Source organism: Gopherus flavomarginatus, chromosome 4 (genome assembly GCF_025201925.1).
Source record: "Gopherus flavomarginatus isolate rGopFla2 chromosome 4, rGopFla2.mat.asm, whole genome shotgun sequence".
In the NCBI taxonomy this organism is placed as follows: domain Eukaryota; kingdom Metazoa; phylum Chordata; order Testudines; family Testudinidae; genus Gopherus; species Gopherus flavomarginatus.
The window spans coordinates 191,697,249-191,714,211 of record NC_066620.1 but is presented as its reverse complement, the minus strand read 5'-3'; the positions used below and the strand labels follow the sequence as shown (position 1 = coordinate 191,714,211).

Here is a 16,963-nt window from a genome sequence, read left to right as displayed (position 1 = left end):
ATCTGACATGCTCACAACCTTTGGCTGCGCCCCTCTCCTTTTCCACATGTGGATGGGAGGTAGAGGCAGCTGGTTTGATGGGGCTGGGCTTTGCGCAGCACCCATCATGCTGAGATTAGCCAGTTCACATGAGGCAGAGGGAAAGGATTGGATCCCCTACCATTCCGCTGAAGAATATAAAGTCTCTGTGGGGTGTGGACAGTATTCTGCGCCTGTGTTGCTCCTGGTATGCTAGTGTTACTGGTTCTCCTGGTATGCTATGGGCCTGCCCGCATTGTCTTTTTGGCATCAGGAGGGGATTTTCTTGCTAGCCCAGACTAGCCATGTGTCTACAGTCTTTTAACCCTTCCCCATACAAAACCTGGAATTTTGGTGATGAAGTTGGAGATGGGGTAGAATTAGAAATTTGTTGCAGCTTATGGCCAGTATCGGTGCCAATAGGCTGCTAGTGAAGTCAGCTCCTGAGGCAAGCCTGAGCATAGTTCCAAATGACTGTCATTGATCCCCAGTGGTTTCCAGGCGGGGGATGGCTTAAGGTTCAGGTTGATCTTCATTTGCTTGAACATGTAGCAGGTCCATTGAGTTTAGTAGACATTGGATCTTTTTCTAAGTGAATAGTGAGCAGTTTAGGTCCTGAGGTTTCCTTAGCATTTTCAGTAATCACCATGAAAAATAAATTGAAAATTTCCAGCTTTTCATAGATATGCTCTGAGTTCTACACAAACACAGTAATTTTTCCAAAGAGTTTTCTACATGAGAACATAAGACCAGTCATACTAGGTCATACCTATGGTCTATCTAGGCCAGTATCCTATCTTCTGAAAATAGCCAATGCCAGGTGCTTCAGAACAGGGCAATCATTGAGTGATCCATCCCTTGTTGTTCACTCCTAGTTTCTTTTGCAGAGTGCAACATTAGTCTAGTGAAACTGACCACAATAATAATAATAATAATATTGACACTTGGACTTTTCTGATGTCTAACAATGTTTGTTAAAAAGCAAGCTGTATTATGCATCCAAGAGCTGTTCCAGAAAAAAAGAAAAACAAGCAATAAATAAATCAAGTTTGGCAGATCCATCAGTGACGCTATAATATTTTATAGTCACAAATTCTAGTTTCTTCAATTGGGCATTGACTTTCTAAAATACCCAGTTTGCACTGACCGGGTTACAATTTAATCTATTGGAATGTGGATAGAAAAGTAAATGCTACACATAATGTGAGTATCTGGCAGTTTTGTGAGTATCACCGAGAATGATGGGTAAATGGCAGTCTCCTTTTAAGATGATATGAGTTTTCTCAGGCGATCTCAGATTGGGTCGCAGGACCATAAGCTGGTTTATTCTCTTCATTATTATAGGCTTTGCAGTTTAAAGATATGAGTTTTGGCAAAACGCCTTCTTCGGTGATTAGCAATGAAGGCATTCAACCAAAATACTTGTCTCCTGAATTTATTCCTTTAGTATTTATCAGATCTACAGGTTCCTTTCTTCTTCTTCTTCTTCTTCTTTTTTTTTTTTTTTTTTTTTAAGGGAACACGACAATGCTGGGAACCCTAAATAGAGACCAGTCGGCTTTATTTTGGTTTGCAAGTAGCAGAGTGCAAGTACACAAATTGTGTGTACATGGCATACCAACCCCTCTTCCCCATATGCCTGAACCATATTGCAAGGTATCTGAAACTAATAAGAATATTTTATATGCTTCAGATACAAGATTTCCATATATTTCAATACCTTGCATATTTACAGGAACAAAGGGAACATACACCACAGCATGTGTATTTGTGTTTGTATCATGTGCGTAAGACACAAAGAAACTCACTACTCTTGGTTTGTATACAGCATGTTGTCCAGGTGAGAAGCTGAGAAGTCGATTAATATTGTTCTTGGGTGAGATTGCAGCTTTGGTTGATATAGGTAACTTCACTGACATGATCTACTTTGGCTTTTGAAAGGCATTTAGCTTGGTTCCGTATGACATTCTGATTGAATGGTGGGGTTTTTTGTACAAAATAAATTTAGCTCATATGAAATAGTTGCAGAAACTGGCTGATAGACCTCATCTTTTTGTTATTAATGGGGCATCATCCATAGGAAACATCCATGTTTTTCTAGTGGAGTTCCACAGTTATTACTCATAGGTGAAACACTATTCTATGATTTTATCAGTGATTTGGAAGAAAATACCAACTCATTGCTGTAAAAGTTTGCAGATGACACAGATTGGCGGAGTGGTAAATAATGACAGATCACTCGTATAGAGCAATATGAATTGCTTGTTAAGCTGGGTACAATCAAACATATTTTAATACAGTTGAATGTCAGCTAATATAGCTAGGAATAAAGAATATAGGCCATATTTAGAGGATCATGGCACTGTATCATGTTAAAGCAGTGACTCTGAAAAGGAATTAGGATAATGGTCAATAACTAGCTGATTATGTGTGTGACAAGGTAGCATAGCAGTCTGGAAAGAATTAAGGGCTCCTGGCCTGTCATATGATTCAGCAGGGGTATCTAAGGAGGAGGAAGCTGGGTAAGAGACAATAAGTGAAAGGTATGCCTTGTGTCCCCTGCTAAGTAGAGGCAAGAGAAATCCAGTGTAGGCCAATTTTATTGCTTTATTATTTGTAGTGTTTATGGTTTTGTGTTTGACTAATAAACTGAGGCAAGCACCTTAAACAGACATGGGTTTAGCTTGACATTGCTTCCTTTCTTCAGCTGGTGAAATAGCTTGCTAGCCTACAATCAGCGGCGACTCCAGGCACCAGCGCTCTGAGCGCGTGCCTGGGGCGGCAAGCTGTGGGGGGCGCCCTGCCGGTCCCTGCGAGGGTGGCAGTCAGGCAGCCTTCGGCGGCATGCCTGCAAGAGATCACTGGTCCCACGGATTCAGCAGCGGGTATTCCGAATCCGCAGAACCGGCGGACCTCGCACAGGCAAGCCGCTGAAGGCAGCCTGCCTGCCATGCTTGGGGCGGCAATAAAGCTAGAGCTGCCCCTGCCTACAACAAGCTTCCAGTACACTTCTCTAGCTACAAAGTCTAGTGCACAGCAGTATTAGCAGCGGTTACAGTATAACAACACATTGTGTGAAAGATGCTTGTCTCTTATGTAAAATGATGCCTTTGATGCCCTATACAGTTAATAAATATGTGCAGGCAAACAGACATTCATGCACATTGCTTTTGGTAAAAGTCTAAGTCAGCAGTTGTTAAAATAAATAGAACAGAGTAGTAATTTAATCAGCACCATAAAACATAATTATATATATAAATTCAAAGATTATTTAAAAAGTATGTTCTATGTCTCTGGTTCATCAATAAGTCACTGAATAGATTTGAATTCTGCAACTCCTCAGATTATCTATCTATCTGTCTATCACTTGTAGGAGGTGAAGGATAGGAATCTTGTCAGTTCAGGGGGAAGAGTAGAGATCTTGATAGATCTGTAGATAGATGTTATACACAAAGTGGTAAAGATAAGGGTATTTATTTATCCAGTCTCTTTTATGGGCATTGATTTCTGTACCAATAATATGGGCAGCTTTCCCTCTGTGACTGTTGCTTTGAAATTTAACTTCTCATGTTGTTGTTTTCAGAGAGATATTTGGTTTGCTTGGTGCTCATGCTTGCCTTACACAATTCTTTTTGCAGCAATCTTAGGTTTCACCCATTCCAATTCTTGCTGTTTTGACTACAGAAAAGTTACACTGTTCTCTTAGTTTAAATTAATTCCCCTTGAAGTCTATAGGAAAATGCCCACTAACTTCCATAGGATCTTCAAGAGTGTTCTGAGGTGGTTTGAATACCATAGTGATATGAGCCCTTTGCAGATAATGAGAAGTAAATTAGGAATTGATATAAGGGATCATAGATGTACTGCCTTGATTATTGTGTGATGTGCCTCAAACATTGCTAATGTTGGCTTGGTGAAGAGCTGCTCTTAGATGACACTGAACAATCTTGGAAGCAGAACCTGGAAGTGTTACAAGCTTTCCCCTATACTGTCTCTATTTTTCTGAAGGCTTCCACTTTGAGACCCAGAGTTGAGAGCCCCAGCTGGTGTTAAAATTGCATCAGCATTGTGCAGAATGGCTCACATAGGATAAAGATACTGTGTTTGGATCTATTGTCTGTCTCTGCATTCAGAGAGAGCAAGTAAAAAACACCATCAAAGATGTACGTGAAGGTTAGGATCTCTTTTTGCACAGAAGCCTAAGGGTTTCTACAACAGTTTTTTGTCCGTAATGAGAAAAAAGCTTACATTTTGTAAGAGCTCTGGAGCAAGTTTCAAGGCTTACAGCATACTTGGAGGAGAATCTATCTTTTAAAGAGAAACTATAGACTTTTTATCCCTGATGACTTCAAATTATTTTGACAACAGATGTCTTCATAATTATCAAAAGAGATGGAAAATCCACTTCAGAGGAATTTTACCAAACTGCTCCTCTCAAATGCACTCAACAACCAACAATTCAGGAAATTCTTTGTCTTATGAAGAGCATCACTCAGACATTGACAGTGAGTGCAAAAGGGAAGAGTTACTTTCAGATGTTCCAGAAAACAGTTATAGCCCAATTCTGTACTTCTGATTGGGTTATATCTTTATTGAGTTACAGAAAAATTCACAGTGAAGTGTTTGGGAGCAATCATGGCAGTTTGAAGAAGGCTACTTATTAGGTATACTGGACTATGAAGATGCTTAAATTTACATCTGGTGGTGATATATCCATATGTGTCTCAGATTTCCGGTAAGGGAGCAGATTAGTTTATTCTCAGGAGCTAGTCTAAGATTGCAGAACCAACTTCTTAAGAGTTAAGAACAACCACAGTTCTCACCACTTTCTAGTCCAAGTCAAGGCAAGCTTCTTTGACCTTGCCTTCACTAATAAAAATATATAGCACAGTATGTATAAAAATATATTGTATACTATAATGTATTTTTTTGTAAATCCACATGCAACTTTTCCATTAGAACAAGGAAGGGAAAAATAAGGAAAAAACAATATATGACTGTCACTAGTCATACTGATTAATGCAGTCTTGGAAAGCACTTTGGCACCATGCTGACGGGCATGGTGCAGGAACCTGAATAGAATAAAAGATTGCCTTTTGTCTTGGTGTTGGTGCCATGGTTGTTCACACAATGCTTGGGAGTACTGAGTGCCTAACTACGTAGGAGTACGGTGTTCGTGTACCTGGACAAATTGGCTCATTAAGGACAATATTTTGAAAAAGATCCAAAGATTAATCATGCAGGTTCTGGCTTCATTAGGGTTCTCAAGAGAAAAAATACACAGAATACCAGCCTCTCTACAGCCAGAGAACATCAGTTAAATGTTAACAAATTCCTGTGTAAGTTATTAGCCTTACCATTGCATTTCCTGCCCTGAACATACAGAACATCACAAATAACCTTAGTTGCAAAAGCAACAACATTCAGATTTTAATAATAACTATGTTAGGAGATCTGTTAGATATCTTGACTCGGACAGGATCCAGGAATGTTGAGTCTAGCCAAATAATTTGCCAGAGCTAGAAGCTTTTGTCAGAAGCCAAGTTATCAGCATAGGTAGTGATGACCACATCTGTAGTCTTACTACGTGTGGCCTGGTGCCACCTGAGCAACCTCTGTGGTCACGTGGCATCCAAAGACTAGCTTAGCATCTGGCTGAGGGAGAACATCTCAACCACCACAGTTAGATGGAAGTCCAGTGACAATCTGCAATTATAAATAATCCCCCAAACTTTTTCGCTGTAAATGAGGTAACCACATAAGCAGGCTGAAATACACAGGCCTCTTGATAGGGAGCCCATAAGAATGGTTCTTTGATCAGGGAGTATCAGAATATATCATATCTCCTTTTAGGCCATGTGTATGCTATGTGAACTATAGCAGCATAGCTTTGGTGCTGTAGCTATGTCAGCATAACCTCGTAGTGTAGACGCAGATGTCATTGTAGGAACTCCTCCTCCCGAAGCAGTGGTAACTAGATTGATGGAAGCATTATTCTTTCAACTGAACTACAGCTACAATGGGCGTTAGGTAGACATAGCAAAAGCACTCAGGAGTATGGATTTTTCACACCTCTGAGAGACGTGGCTATGTTGACTTAAATTTTAAGTGTCGACAAGGCTGTTAAAAGGGGCAGGGTGCTAGACATGCAGGGGTTGTCGTTATTAAATATTTTGGTGAAATCATACTACTGCTCTGCAAATAATTGAGAAAGTAAATGTGGTTTTGGCAGATTCCTCATTGCAGTGCTTGATCCACGTTTTATAAAAGTGTGTTTACAAAAGTTTGCATGTGATTCTTGGAACTGAGAGTGGGTTTTAAAAATGTAATATTTAGGTTGAGTGGGTTGAATATTGGTTTTGAGGAGATTACAAAAATCAAAGTGGACACTACAGAATTCATTGGGGCACAATGAGTGGGAAGAAGATTCAAGTACACATGATGTCACTGTGATCTAGTGATTAAGCACTCCACCAGGAGTCGGGAGACCTGGGTTCTGTTTCTAACTCTGCCTCTGGTTTGCTGGGTGACCTTAGTCAAGTCATTGCACCTTTTTGCCTCATTAGTCCATCTGTAAAATATGGATAATGATACTGACCTCTTTGTAAAGTGTGTTGAGATCTACTGATGGAAGAATTATTACATCTTCCCGAAGTGAGCAGTGAACTACAGAATAACTGCTGGTCATATTTTTTGTGTCTGGCATAGTGCATTCAGGGTAAGAAGATATTCAGCAAAACCAAAACACCTTATTCTATAGTGCTGCTTACATGTAAGTGGTGTCCAAGTGCTGCCATTTCTATTTGAAACTCATAGGTTCAGAGAAAGTTCCTTCTTTGTAGGATTCACTTAAAAGTAGGAGGTCTACATAGAATAGACAAGATCCTTTGTCCCCTGCATGCCTCAAAACCATGGGTTTTCCAATTTTTCTTAAATGGCTGGAGGCAGGTGGAATCTTTTTTGTCCTGTCTGAGGCATAGATCTACCCTCTCTGCTTTTCCCAGATTTATATTACATGTAAGACTTATTTTTATGGGATTTATTAATTTCATTTTATCAGGGTTTATTTTTAGCAATTTCTGAGTTTTATGCAGATGACAGAAAATCAGAGTTTTTGGAGGCTTTTGTAAATGGCTTTTATTTATACTGTAATGAATAATGTATATTGTATGTGTTACTCATTGCAGTAGTATTAATTCTGATTAATCTCTTTGCAGTGTTTCAAACAGCACTAGGTTAAAGTGCACTAGGGAACCTTTAGTGCACACGGGCAGGATCTGCACAAACTATGTGCAATGCTTTACTGCACTTGAGAAATCACACCCCTGTAGTCTGCATGACAGCTCTGGTTAAACAAGCCATTCAGGGACTGCACAAGGAGAGGGGGGTTAAGCAGGGGCATGGACTGCCCCAATAATTGGCTGTGGCACGGAAGTCTGTGGGACGGGGGCACAGAACATGCCTCTCCAAAAGCAATGAAGTTTAAATTCCTGTGCATGCCCCTGAAGCCCTTAGGTACAAGTAATCATTTTTGGTGTATTTTCTGATGTTTTATTGGTTAAACACTAATTTCTTTTTTATATTGGTGTGTTTTATTGATGTTTATTGAGTAACACCTAAGATCAGAAGCCCTAATTATATGCTTCCAAAGAAGTGCAAATGGCAGACCTTCTTTGGTGACATTTTTTGGACATCTTGACTCTTCCTTTTTTTCCCCCTTCAGACAGTTTAATTTGAAATTTAAATGCCCTGAAAGGGAAGCAGCAAATTTGGTTTTGGAGTGTTGAACTGAAGGTTTTTCTCAGGCACTCTCCTATCCCCAGTCACCTGCCTGGCAGAGAAGGAGAAGTTGAAAGCCAAGGTCAGGAAATGTGCTGTGGACTCAGAGGCAGAGAGGGTTTGGCCTGCCCTGCCTGAAGACCCCCACAGTTTGTCAGATGAAGTTCGTTCATAATAATACTTATTGCTCATTCTCCCATTGCCCTCTAGGATCTCTGTGATTCTTCTGATAGGAAAGCACTGGCCAGGAAAGTTCTGTCTTTTATTTGAAAATCAGAACTACATTAGGGGCTAATATAAAGCCCATTGACTTCAATGGATTTTGGATCACAACTACAATTTCTCTGCAGTCTTTTGGCATCTCATCAAATGGCAAACAGCTTTCAGAAATAATTGTTAGTGAAACAGTTAGCTAATTTTCTTAATTTTTTAGAATATGTATCATCTGAACCAGCTGCTTTGCTTGTTCTTTATCAATACTTAAGTGTACAGGTCTTCCTTTAAAATAACACAATACTATGTTGCTTTTTTATTTAAAGATGAAAAGTAGATTAATAATTGAGATTTTTGTTGTGTGCAGCTTACAAGTAAATTTGATGCTCTAGCTTCAGGAAACAATGTATTTTACATTATTCATAGAATGTCAGGGTTGGAAGGGACCTCAAAAGATCATCTAGTCCAATCCCCTGCTCAGAGCAGGACCAGTCCCCAACTAAATCATCCCAGCCAGGGCTTTATCAAGCCTGACCTTAAAAACCTCTAAGGAAGGAGATTCCACCACCTCCCTAGGTAACCCATTTCAGTGCTTCACCACCCTCCTAGTGAAAAAGCTTTTCCTAATATCCAACATAAACCTCCCACACTGCAACTTGAGACCATTATTCCTCTGCTTGGTTTTCTTTAATGCTCATAACTTTATACTATTGCCTTGATTTTACAACCAACAGATTTAGTTGTTGTAAATCAGTGCAGAAAATGTTTCAGCAGTTTGTTTTGGGGTCTCATACTGCAGTATTTCACCTTCTTTGCTTAATGTATAAATGCTTTGCTTGGAAGTTAAGGTAAATCGGGATTGCACTTCAACTACACGATATCTTTTCCTGGATTGCGCTCATGAATGTTTAATTTAACATATATAAAATGCTTCAAGCTACAGTCTAAAAATATGGTTACATGGTAAATATTTCACTTGCTAACTGTGAAGGACAGATGGGTCAGTAATCAAACCTTTATTTCCCCTCTTCCCCCTCCCTCCTGTATTTCAGTTCTGTTACAACTGGCTAGTGATGCTTTACCAAATGATATGACCTTATCCCTTGCCTACCTACTTGCATTACCACAGGTAAGTTTACCTCTGTGTTTGTGTGTGTGCGCGCGCGCACTTGCAGACGTTAGCCTCTTATATATTTGCTTGCTTATAATCTTGGAAACCGGTTTCTTTGGGCTTTAAATTCATATCCTTGATCTCTACAAAATCCAGCTTTGGGCTGATAACGTTGAAGAAAATCTGAACAGATGTTACTGGACTGTTGTGTTGTGAGTGGTGGTGGGAGCCATACATCCTGATATTAAAATTAACTTGTCGAGCCTTTTTGCACAACAGTAACTCAAATGCGGCTGACAAATTTGGAAGGTAGCATTTTAATAAAGAGGAATCAGAATTGTATTTAATGTATCTGAGTGATATTTTGCGGTAGCCTCAAGACAGGAGCTAGTGTAATACAGGTGGTCTTTTGTTATGTATTTTGATGCATTATGTCCATTTTTGCTCTGTATTAAATCCCTTTTAGAGGGGAGAAAAAGACACATAGACAGTTCTACTTCTAAACCATGGTTCAAGACTAGCTTCTAGAAAGCTTGTGCACTTACAATTATAAAGTTGTTAATTCTTTCATCTAAGTTCATGTCCTTTTTCTCCTAGGTGGTAGATGCCAACAAGTGCTTTGAAAAGCAATCACATTCTGCTTTATCTCTCCAGCTGGCAAGTTATTACTATAGCCTGCAGATCTATGCTCATTTGGCACCATGTTTCAAGGACAAATGCCACCCCCTCTACAGGGTTAGTTCTCCTTTTTTCCCCATATTCATTAATATGCAATATAAAATCTATTCTAAAAAGCCTGTATTAAGCCTGTTAAGGGGCAGCTCTGACTTGCACTTTGGACAGTCAGCCAGGTTGTATATAATTATTTCTTCTACTATTCTGTAAACAGAGAAGTACTTAACACATGTTTCAAAAAAGTATAGTACATGTTTTTGATATGTCAAGTTATTTAGGATTTGTATACAGTAGCGCTGTCCATTTTCAAAGCACTTTACAAACATTCATCATATACTGAATAGGTCATCTGCCAGCATGGATATTACACTTCTAGGGAAGACTATACTGTCTGTCTAAACGAGAACTGTGTTGTTCCAAAAGTTTTCTTTTGCGTGTTTTGGTACAGTGTATTTTTGCACTGTTCCTTAGATCAAAAATACTGCATTGCAAATTTATTACCAAATGATAATTACTCACTGATTTGATATGACCAGTTTCTTTCTGTTCTATGGATTCTCTCCTTATTCATCACTAATAGTTAATTTCCCCATCTATGGAATTTTGGAGGTGGTCCAATGTTGTTTGTTGAAGCCTCAGGGACTAAACCCAACCATTCATCTTGGGCTACTAGATTTTCTGCCTCCAGCAGCTGAACAATTTGATGGTTCAGTTTCTCCAGACCATTTTATCTTATTCTTCTTCGAGTGATTGCTCATACGAGTGATTGCTCATATCCATTCCAGTTAGGTGTGCGCGCTGTGCGTGCACATTCGTCGGAAAATTTTTCCCTAGCAACTCCAGCGGGCCGGCAGGTCTCCCCTTAGAGTGGCGCCACCATGGCGCCTGATATATACCCCTGCTGGCCTGTCCGCTCCTCAGTTCCTTCTTACCGCCGTGTCGGTCGTTGGAACTGTGGAGCGCGGCATAGCTGTCCTCCACGTCCCTAGCTCTCCATTGTATCGTTGTTCTACTAGTTGTATTGTAGTTGTAGTTAGAGTATAGAATATTAGTTGATAGTTGTATTTACTTATTGTATATAGTTAGCGGGCTTGGGCTGTAGCCCTCCCCGGCGCCGGGCTCATGCCCGGTTCACCAGGGTTCAAACAGTGCTCAGCCTGCAAGAAGCCGATGCCCACGAGTGATCCCCACGACTCCTGCTTAAAGTGCCTTGGGGAATCACATATTTCAGAGAAGTGCCGCATTTGCAAGGCATTTAAGCCAAGGACCAAGAAGGAGAGAGATCAGCGCTTAAAGACTCTCCTCATGGAAGCAGCGCTTCACCCTCCATCCTCGACACCGAGTGCTGGCTCCGCTCCGGCACCGGACCGCGCCGCGCCCGGGAAAACGCCTCGGCACCAACCTTCCCCAGCACCGGGCCCCGATGCAAGACCTTCGACATCCACCACTCCGGCCAAGCAGACTCGAATGGAGTGCCCGGCACCGACTACTGCCGCGGCACCGTTACCAGGGATTCCGTAGACTCTGGGCCTGGGGGGTCCATCGAGTCCGGTCCCTCACAGCTCCTCCATAAGGTCCGGGGTTGAGCTAATGGTCCCCTCTATGCCTGAGACATTTTCCTTGGCTAGGGACCTGATAGCACTAACTGAGTCTACGCTGCCTCAACCCCCGGTGCCTCCGGTGCAGGTTCTACAATGTGAAGGCAAGCCTGTGGCCATGCGAGCGCCGTCTCTGGATTCACCGAGCCGGCACTGATCCCCATCGCGGTCCCGGCGCCGTTCCCGGTCCTGTGGGCGGTCTCGATCAAGGCGCCGCTCGCAGTCCCGGCACCGCTCTCTGCTGCGGTACCGGTCGTACTCGCGGCACTGGTCCTCTTCACACCGGTCCCGATACTCCAGGTACCGCTCTGGCTCGAGCCATCGCTACCGGCGCCGAGATTCGAGAAGCCGTTCCCAACGTCGGCGTTTCAGATCCCGGTCGACCTCCCGGCACCGCGCTGGTGGCAGGTCCCTGTCTCGATCCCGGCACCGCTATGACTCCTGGCACCGGTCCCCAGCACCGAGGAGGCTCCACCGTCTGGAGCGAGGGACCCATATCAGTCCCGTTCGGCTCCTCCCTGGCCGTCCCGACAACCGTCTGTCTCCTCCCAAGCAGACAGCGCGTACGCCATGGACACTGGCAGGCCTGCTGCTCTCTTCCATGATCCCCCCCCATTAGGAGCATGGACCACAACAGTGGGGCTTCTGGACTCCCTGGGCGTATCATCAAGCCCAAGGCCCTCAGCAGATTCCCCCGCGTTCGACGGCATCTGAACACAGGGCTCCGGAGGCCACATTTTCTCATCCTCCCCCATCCCCTGCAGAGGAGGGGTTGTCTCACCGTCAGGACCCTGATCTCCCTCCAGAGTCGGATGCAGTGCTCCAGGCAGAGCCTCCTGCAGATCCACTCCTGCCGGGTGTCTCCTCATCATCCTCCCCGGATGAAGCAGTGGCTGGAACGACATCCACCAGCCCTCCTCCGCTTGACCTCAGGGCGCATCAGGACCTCCTCAGGCACGTGGCGCAGAATATGAACTTACAGGCTGAGGAGGTCTCAGAAATTGAGGATCCGGTGGTGAGCATATTATCTGCCGTTACACCCACTCAAGTCGCCCTTCCTTTCATCCGGACCATTCAGGCCAATGCCAATACCATCTGGCAATCACCGGCTTCCGTTTCCCGCCACTGCACGCGGAGTGGAGCGCAAGTACATGGTGCCCTCAAAAGGGTACGAGTATCTATATGTTCACCCGCCCCCATGCTCCCTCGTTGTACAATCTGTGAACAAGAGGGAGCGCCATGGCCAACAGACCCCGGCACCAAAGTCTAAGGAAGCGAGGCGCATGGACCTGCTCGGCCGAAAGGTCTATTCTGCGGGCGCCCTCCAGCTTCGGGTGTCCAATCAACAGGCTCTCCTTAGCCGCTACACTTAAAACACCTAGACGGCAGCGGACAAATTTAAGGAGCTGCTTCTGCAAGATGTGCGTCAGGAATTCTCTGCTATCCTTGACGAGGGCAAGAAGATAGCGAGAACTTCCCTACAAGCATCTCTGGACGCCGCAGATTCGGCCGCCAGGACTCTAGCTTCTGGCGTTACCATGGAGCTCCAGTATACCATCCAGGATCTCCCGCTTGAAGGCCAGGGCCTGTTCTCAGCCAAAACTGACCCCAGGCTACAAAGCCTAAAAGACAATAGGGTCATTATGCGCTCTCTGGGGATGCATACACCCGTCACCCAGCGCAGACCCTTCCGGCCTCAGCAACAACGCCAGCCCTACCCCCAGCCCCGTCAGAGACAAGACTTCGCCAGATGACGAAGTAGAAATGGCCGACATAGACAATCGGGCAACCAAGGAGGACAAAACCAGAGCTCCTCCAAGGCTCCTTCCGGTCCGAAACCTTCATTTTGAAAGTGCGCCCGAGGGCGCTGCACCAGTTTCCCTCACGGATCTGTCTCCTCTCTTTTCCAACCGTCTTTCGTTTTTCCTCCATGTGTGGTCCTGGCTAACATCCGACCGATGGGTCTTATACACGTTGCAACTTGGATACCATCTGCGATTCGTTTCGCACCCTCCCTCCCACCCCCCTTCCTCGTCCCTCTTCAGGGACCCCTCTCACGAGCAACTCCTCCTTCAGGAGGTGCGAACGCTCCTTGCCAAAGGAGCCATAGAGGAGGTTCCAGACAGCGAGCGGGGCAAGGAGTTTTATTCCCGTTACTTTCTGATCCCCAAAGCCAAAGGAGGCCTCAGGCCTATCCTCAACCTGCGGGAACTCAACAGATACGTGGTGAAGTTGAAGTTCTGTATGGTATCCTTGGGGACCATTATCCCATCCCTGGATCCTGGAGACTGGTACGTCGCCCTCGACATGCAAGTTGCCTACTTTCATATAGCAAGTGTATGGCTTTAGTCATCGCCCACCTTCGTCGCAGTCGCATACATGTATTTCCATGCCTCGACGACTGGCTGATACGGGGATCCTCAGAGGCACAAGTCCTCAACCACGTTCGCATGGTCAACAGACTTTTCGCGAGCTTGGGTCTAATCCTCAATGTAGAAAAGTCAACACTAATCCCCACTCAGAGGATAGAGTTTATTGGAGCCCTTCTGGACTCTACTCTGGCCAGAGCCGTTCTTCCTCTATCAAGGTTCCAGACCTTGACGGCCATCATACAATGACTACAGGCAGCACCCTTGACCTCAATACGCACTTGACTGACTCTATTAGGCCACATGGCAGCCTGCACGTTTGTCACGGGGTATGCGCAGCTTCGCATGAGGCCCCTCCAGTCCTGGCTCATCACTCAGTACCGTCCGGCCAGGCACCCTCTGGACACGATTGTCACTGTCCCCCAGGATGTATTAGGTTCCCTGCAGTGGTGGCTGGATCAGTCCGTGGTGTGTGCGGGGCTCCCGTTCCATCCGCCCCAGCGCTCGGTGTCCCTGACAACGGATGCCTCAGATCTAGGCTGGGGGGCCCATCTCGGAACCCTGCGGACCCAAGGCCGGTGGTCACCTCACGAGCTGACCCTCCACATCAGTGTACGGGAATTGAGGGCGGTCCGCCTTGCTTGCCAAACGTTCCGTCATCAACTTCAGGGCCGCTGTGTCTCGGTGTTCACCGACAACACAACGACCATGTATTATATAAACAAGCAGGGCAGGACGAGGTCTTTTTCCCTGTGTCAGGAGACTGTGAGGCTCTGGGACTTCTGCATAGCCCACTCCATTCACCTCATTGCATCCTTCCTTCTCGGGGTTTGGAACACGCTGTCAGATCATCTGAGCAGATCCTTCCTTTCCCACGAGTGGTCCTTTCGCCCGGACATTGCCCTTTCGCTCTTCTGGAGGTGGGGATGTCCCCGGATGGACCTCTTCGCGTCCCGGGGGAACAGGAAGTGCCAGATGTTCTGCGCCTTTCACGGCCTCGAACCGGGTTCGGTAGCGGACACCTTCTTTATTTTGTGGACGACGCACCTGTTCTACACACTCCCCCCATTCCTGCTCGTCCACAAGGTCCTTCTGAAGGTACGCAGGGACAGGGCCCGCTTGATCATTATAGCTCCAGCGTGGCCGCGGCAACATTGGTACTCCATGTTGCTGGACCTGTCTCTGGCCGACCCTGTCCCCCTGCCTCTTCACCTGGACCTGATCACTCAGGACCACGGCAGGCTCCGTCACCCGGACCTTCAATCGCTGTACCTCATGGCGTGGCTCCTGGGTGGCTGACCCGGTCTGAAATGCGTTGCTCTACCCCAGTGCATCACGTGTTCCTGGAGAGCAGGAAGCCTTCCATCAGAGCGATGTATTCAGCCAAATGGAAGTGCTTCACGTGCTGATGTGCTAATCGAAACTTCCTTCCCACTGCAGTCTCCATCTCTACTATCCTTGACTACCTCTGGTCCTTCAAACAACAGGGCCTGGCGGTGTCATCTCTAAGGGTTCACTTGGCAGCCATTTCCACCTTCCACCCAGGAAGGGATGGCCGTTCTGTGTTTTCTCACCCGATGGTGACTAGGTTCCTTAAAGGTCTGGAGCGTCTTTACCCACAGATTTGCCGCCCCGCCCCCACCTGGGACCTGAACCTGGTTCTGGCCCGGCTCATGTCCCCTCCCTTTGAGCCTTTGGCAACTTGCTCCCTTCCCTACCTCTCCTGGAAGACCGCCTTCCTGGTGGCCATCACCTCCGCTAGATGGGTGTCGGAGCTCCGGGCCCTCACGGTAGATCCCCCGTATACTGTGTTCCACAGGGACAAGGTGCAGCTGAGACTGCACCCAGCCTTTCTCCCCAAGGTGGTCTCGGCCTTTCACGTCAACCAGGAGATCTTTCTCCCGAAACCCCATTCGTCCCACAGGGAGCAGCAGCTTCACTCACTGGACGTAGGGCGCTCACCTTTTATATAGAGTGAACCAAGCTGTTCCATAAATCCCCCCAGCTCTTTGTGGCGGTAGCGGAACGTGTCAAAGGGTTGCCCGTCTCATCTCAAAGAATCTCCTCGTGGGTGATGTCCTGTATCCGAGCCTGTTATGATTTGGCTCATACCCCTCCGGGCCACGTGACTGCGCACTCTACCAGGGCTCAAGCCTCATCGACTGCTTTCTTTGCCCACGTGCCCATCCAGCAGATCTGTAGGGCAGCAACCTGGTCCTCCATTCATACCTTCGCTTCCCATTATGCCCTGGTCCAGCAGTCCAGAGATGACGCGGCCTTCGGCTCCGCTGTGCTCCACGCCGCTACTTCTCACTCTGACCCCACCGCCTAGGTAAGGCTTGGGATTCACCTAACTGGAATGGATATGAGCAATCACTTGAAGAAAAGGCGGTTACTCACCTTTGTAACTGTTGTTCTTCGAGATGTGTTGCTCATATCCATTCCACACCCGCCCTCCTTCCCCACTGTCGGAGTAGCCGGCAAGAAGGAACTGAGGAGCGGACAGGCCGGCAGGGGTATATATCAGGCGCCATGGCGGCGCCACTCTAGGGGGCGACCTGCTGGCCCGCCAGAGTTGCTAGGGTAAAAATCTTCCGACAAACGTGCACGCCCGGCGCGCACACCTAACTGGAATGGATATGAGCAACACATCTCGAAGAACAACAGTTACAAAGGTGAGTAACCATCTTTTTTTTAATTTGTATTTGTTTTATTGGAATAGTGACTTACAATATTTCTTACTCCTCTTCCTCAAGATCAGGTATCTGGCAGAGTGGTGGGTTCAATCACCTGGATCTCCAGCTAGTAGTACCTCCTTTCTGGGACTCCTCTGCCTCCATTCGCTCATGGCAGAGCTGTCCAGCCAGCATAGGGAGAAGCAGTGAGGCAGCTCTGGAGAGGGCAAATTAAACTCTGCCTGTTCATCACTAAGGCTACGGTTTTGTCACTGAGGTTGCAGAAGTCACAGAATCTGTGACTTCCGAAGACCTCCATGACTTCAGCCCTGGCAGCTGGGAGCTGCAGAATCCTGCCGCCTTCTGTAGCAGCAGGGAGTGGTAACGTACCCCCGCTGCCTGAGGTAGTGGCCCCCCATGCTCTCAGCTGCAGCAGAAGTACCTCGCAGCTCCCAGACACTGCCGGCAGGGGACCCCCGCCAGCTGCCCGCCTGCCTCTGTGGGCATGGGAGATCCCCACCAGCT

General features: G+C 46.1%; 1 protein-coding gene across 1 annotated transcript in view; it reads left to right on the top strand.

Annotated features, from left to right (window-relative positions):
- Positions 1 to 16,963, top strand: part of NBAS (NBAS subunit of NRZ tethering complex) — a 368,998-nt gene that overhangs the window by 173,077 nt on the left and 178,958 nt on the right. The window contains exons 33-34 of the mRNA XM_050951646.1: positions 9,063 to 9,139; positions 9,719 to 9,856. Of these exons, the coding sequence (XP_050807603.1) occupies positions 9,063 to 9,139; positions 9,719 to 9,856 (215 nt within the window). The remainder of the gene's footprint in view (positions 1 to 9,062; positions 9,140 to 9,718; positions 9,857 to 16,963) is intronic.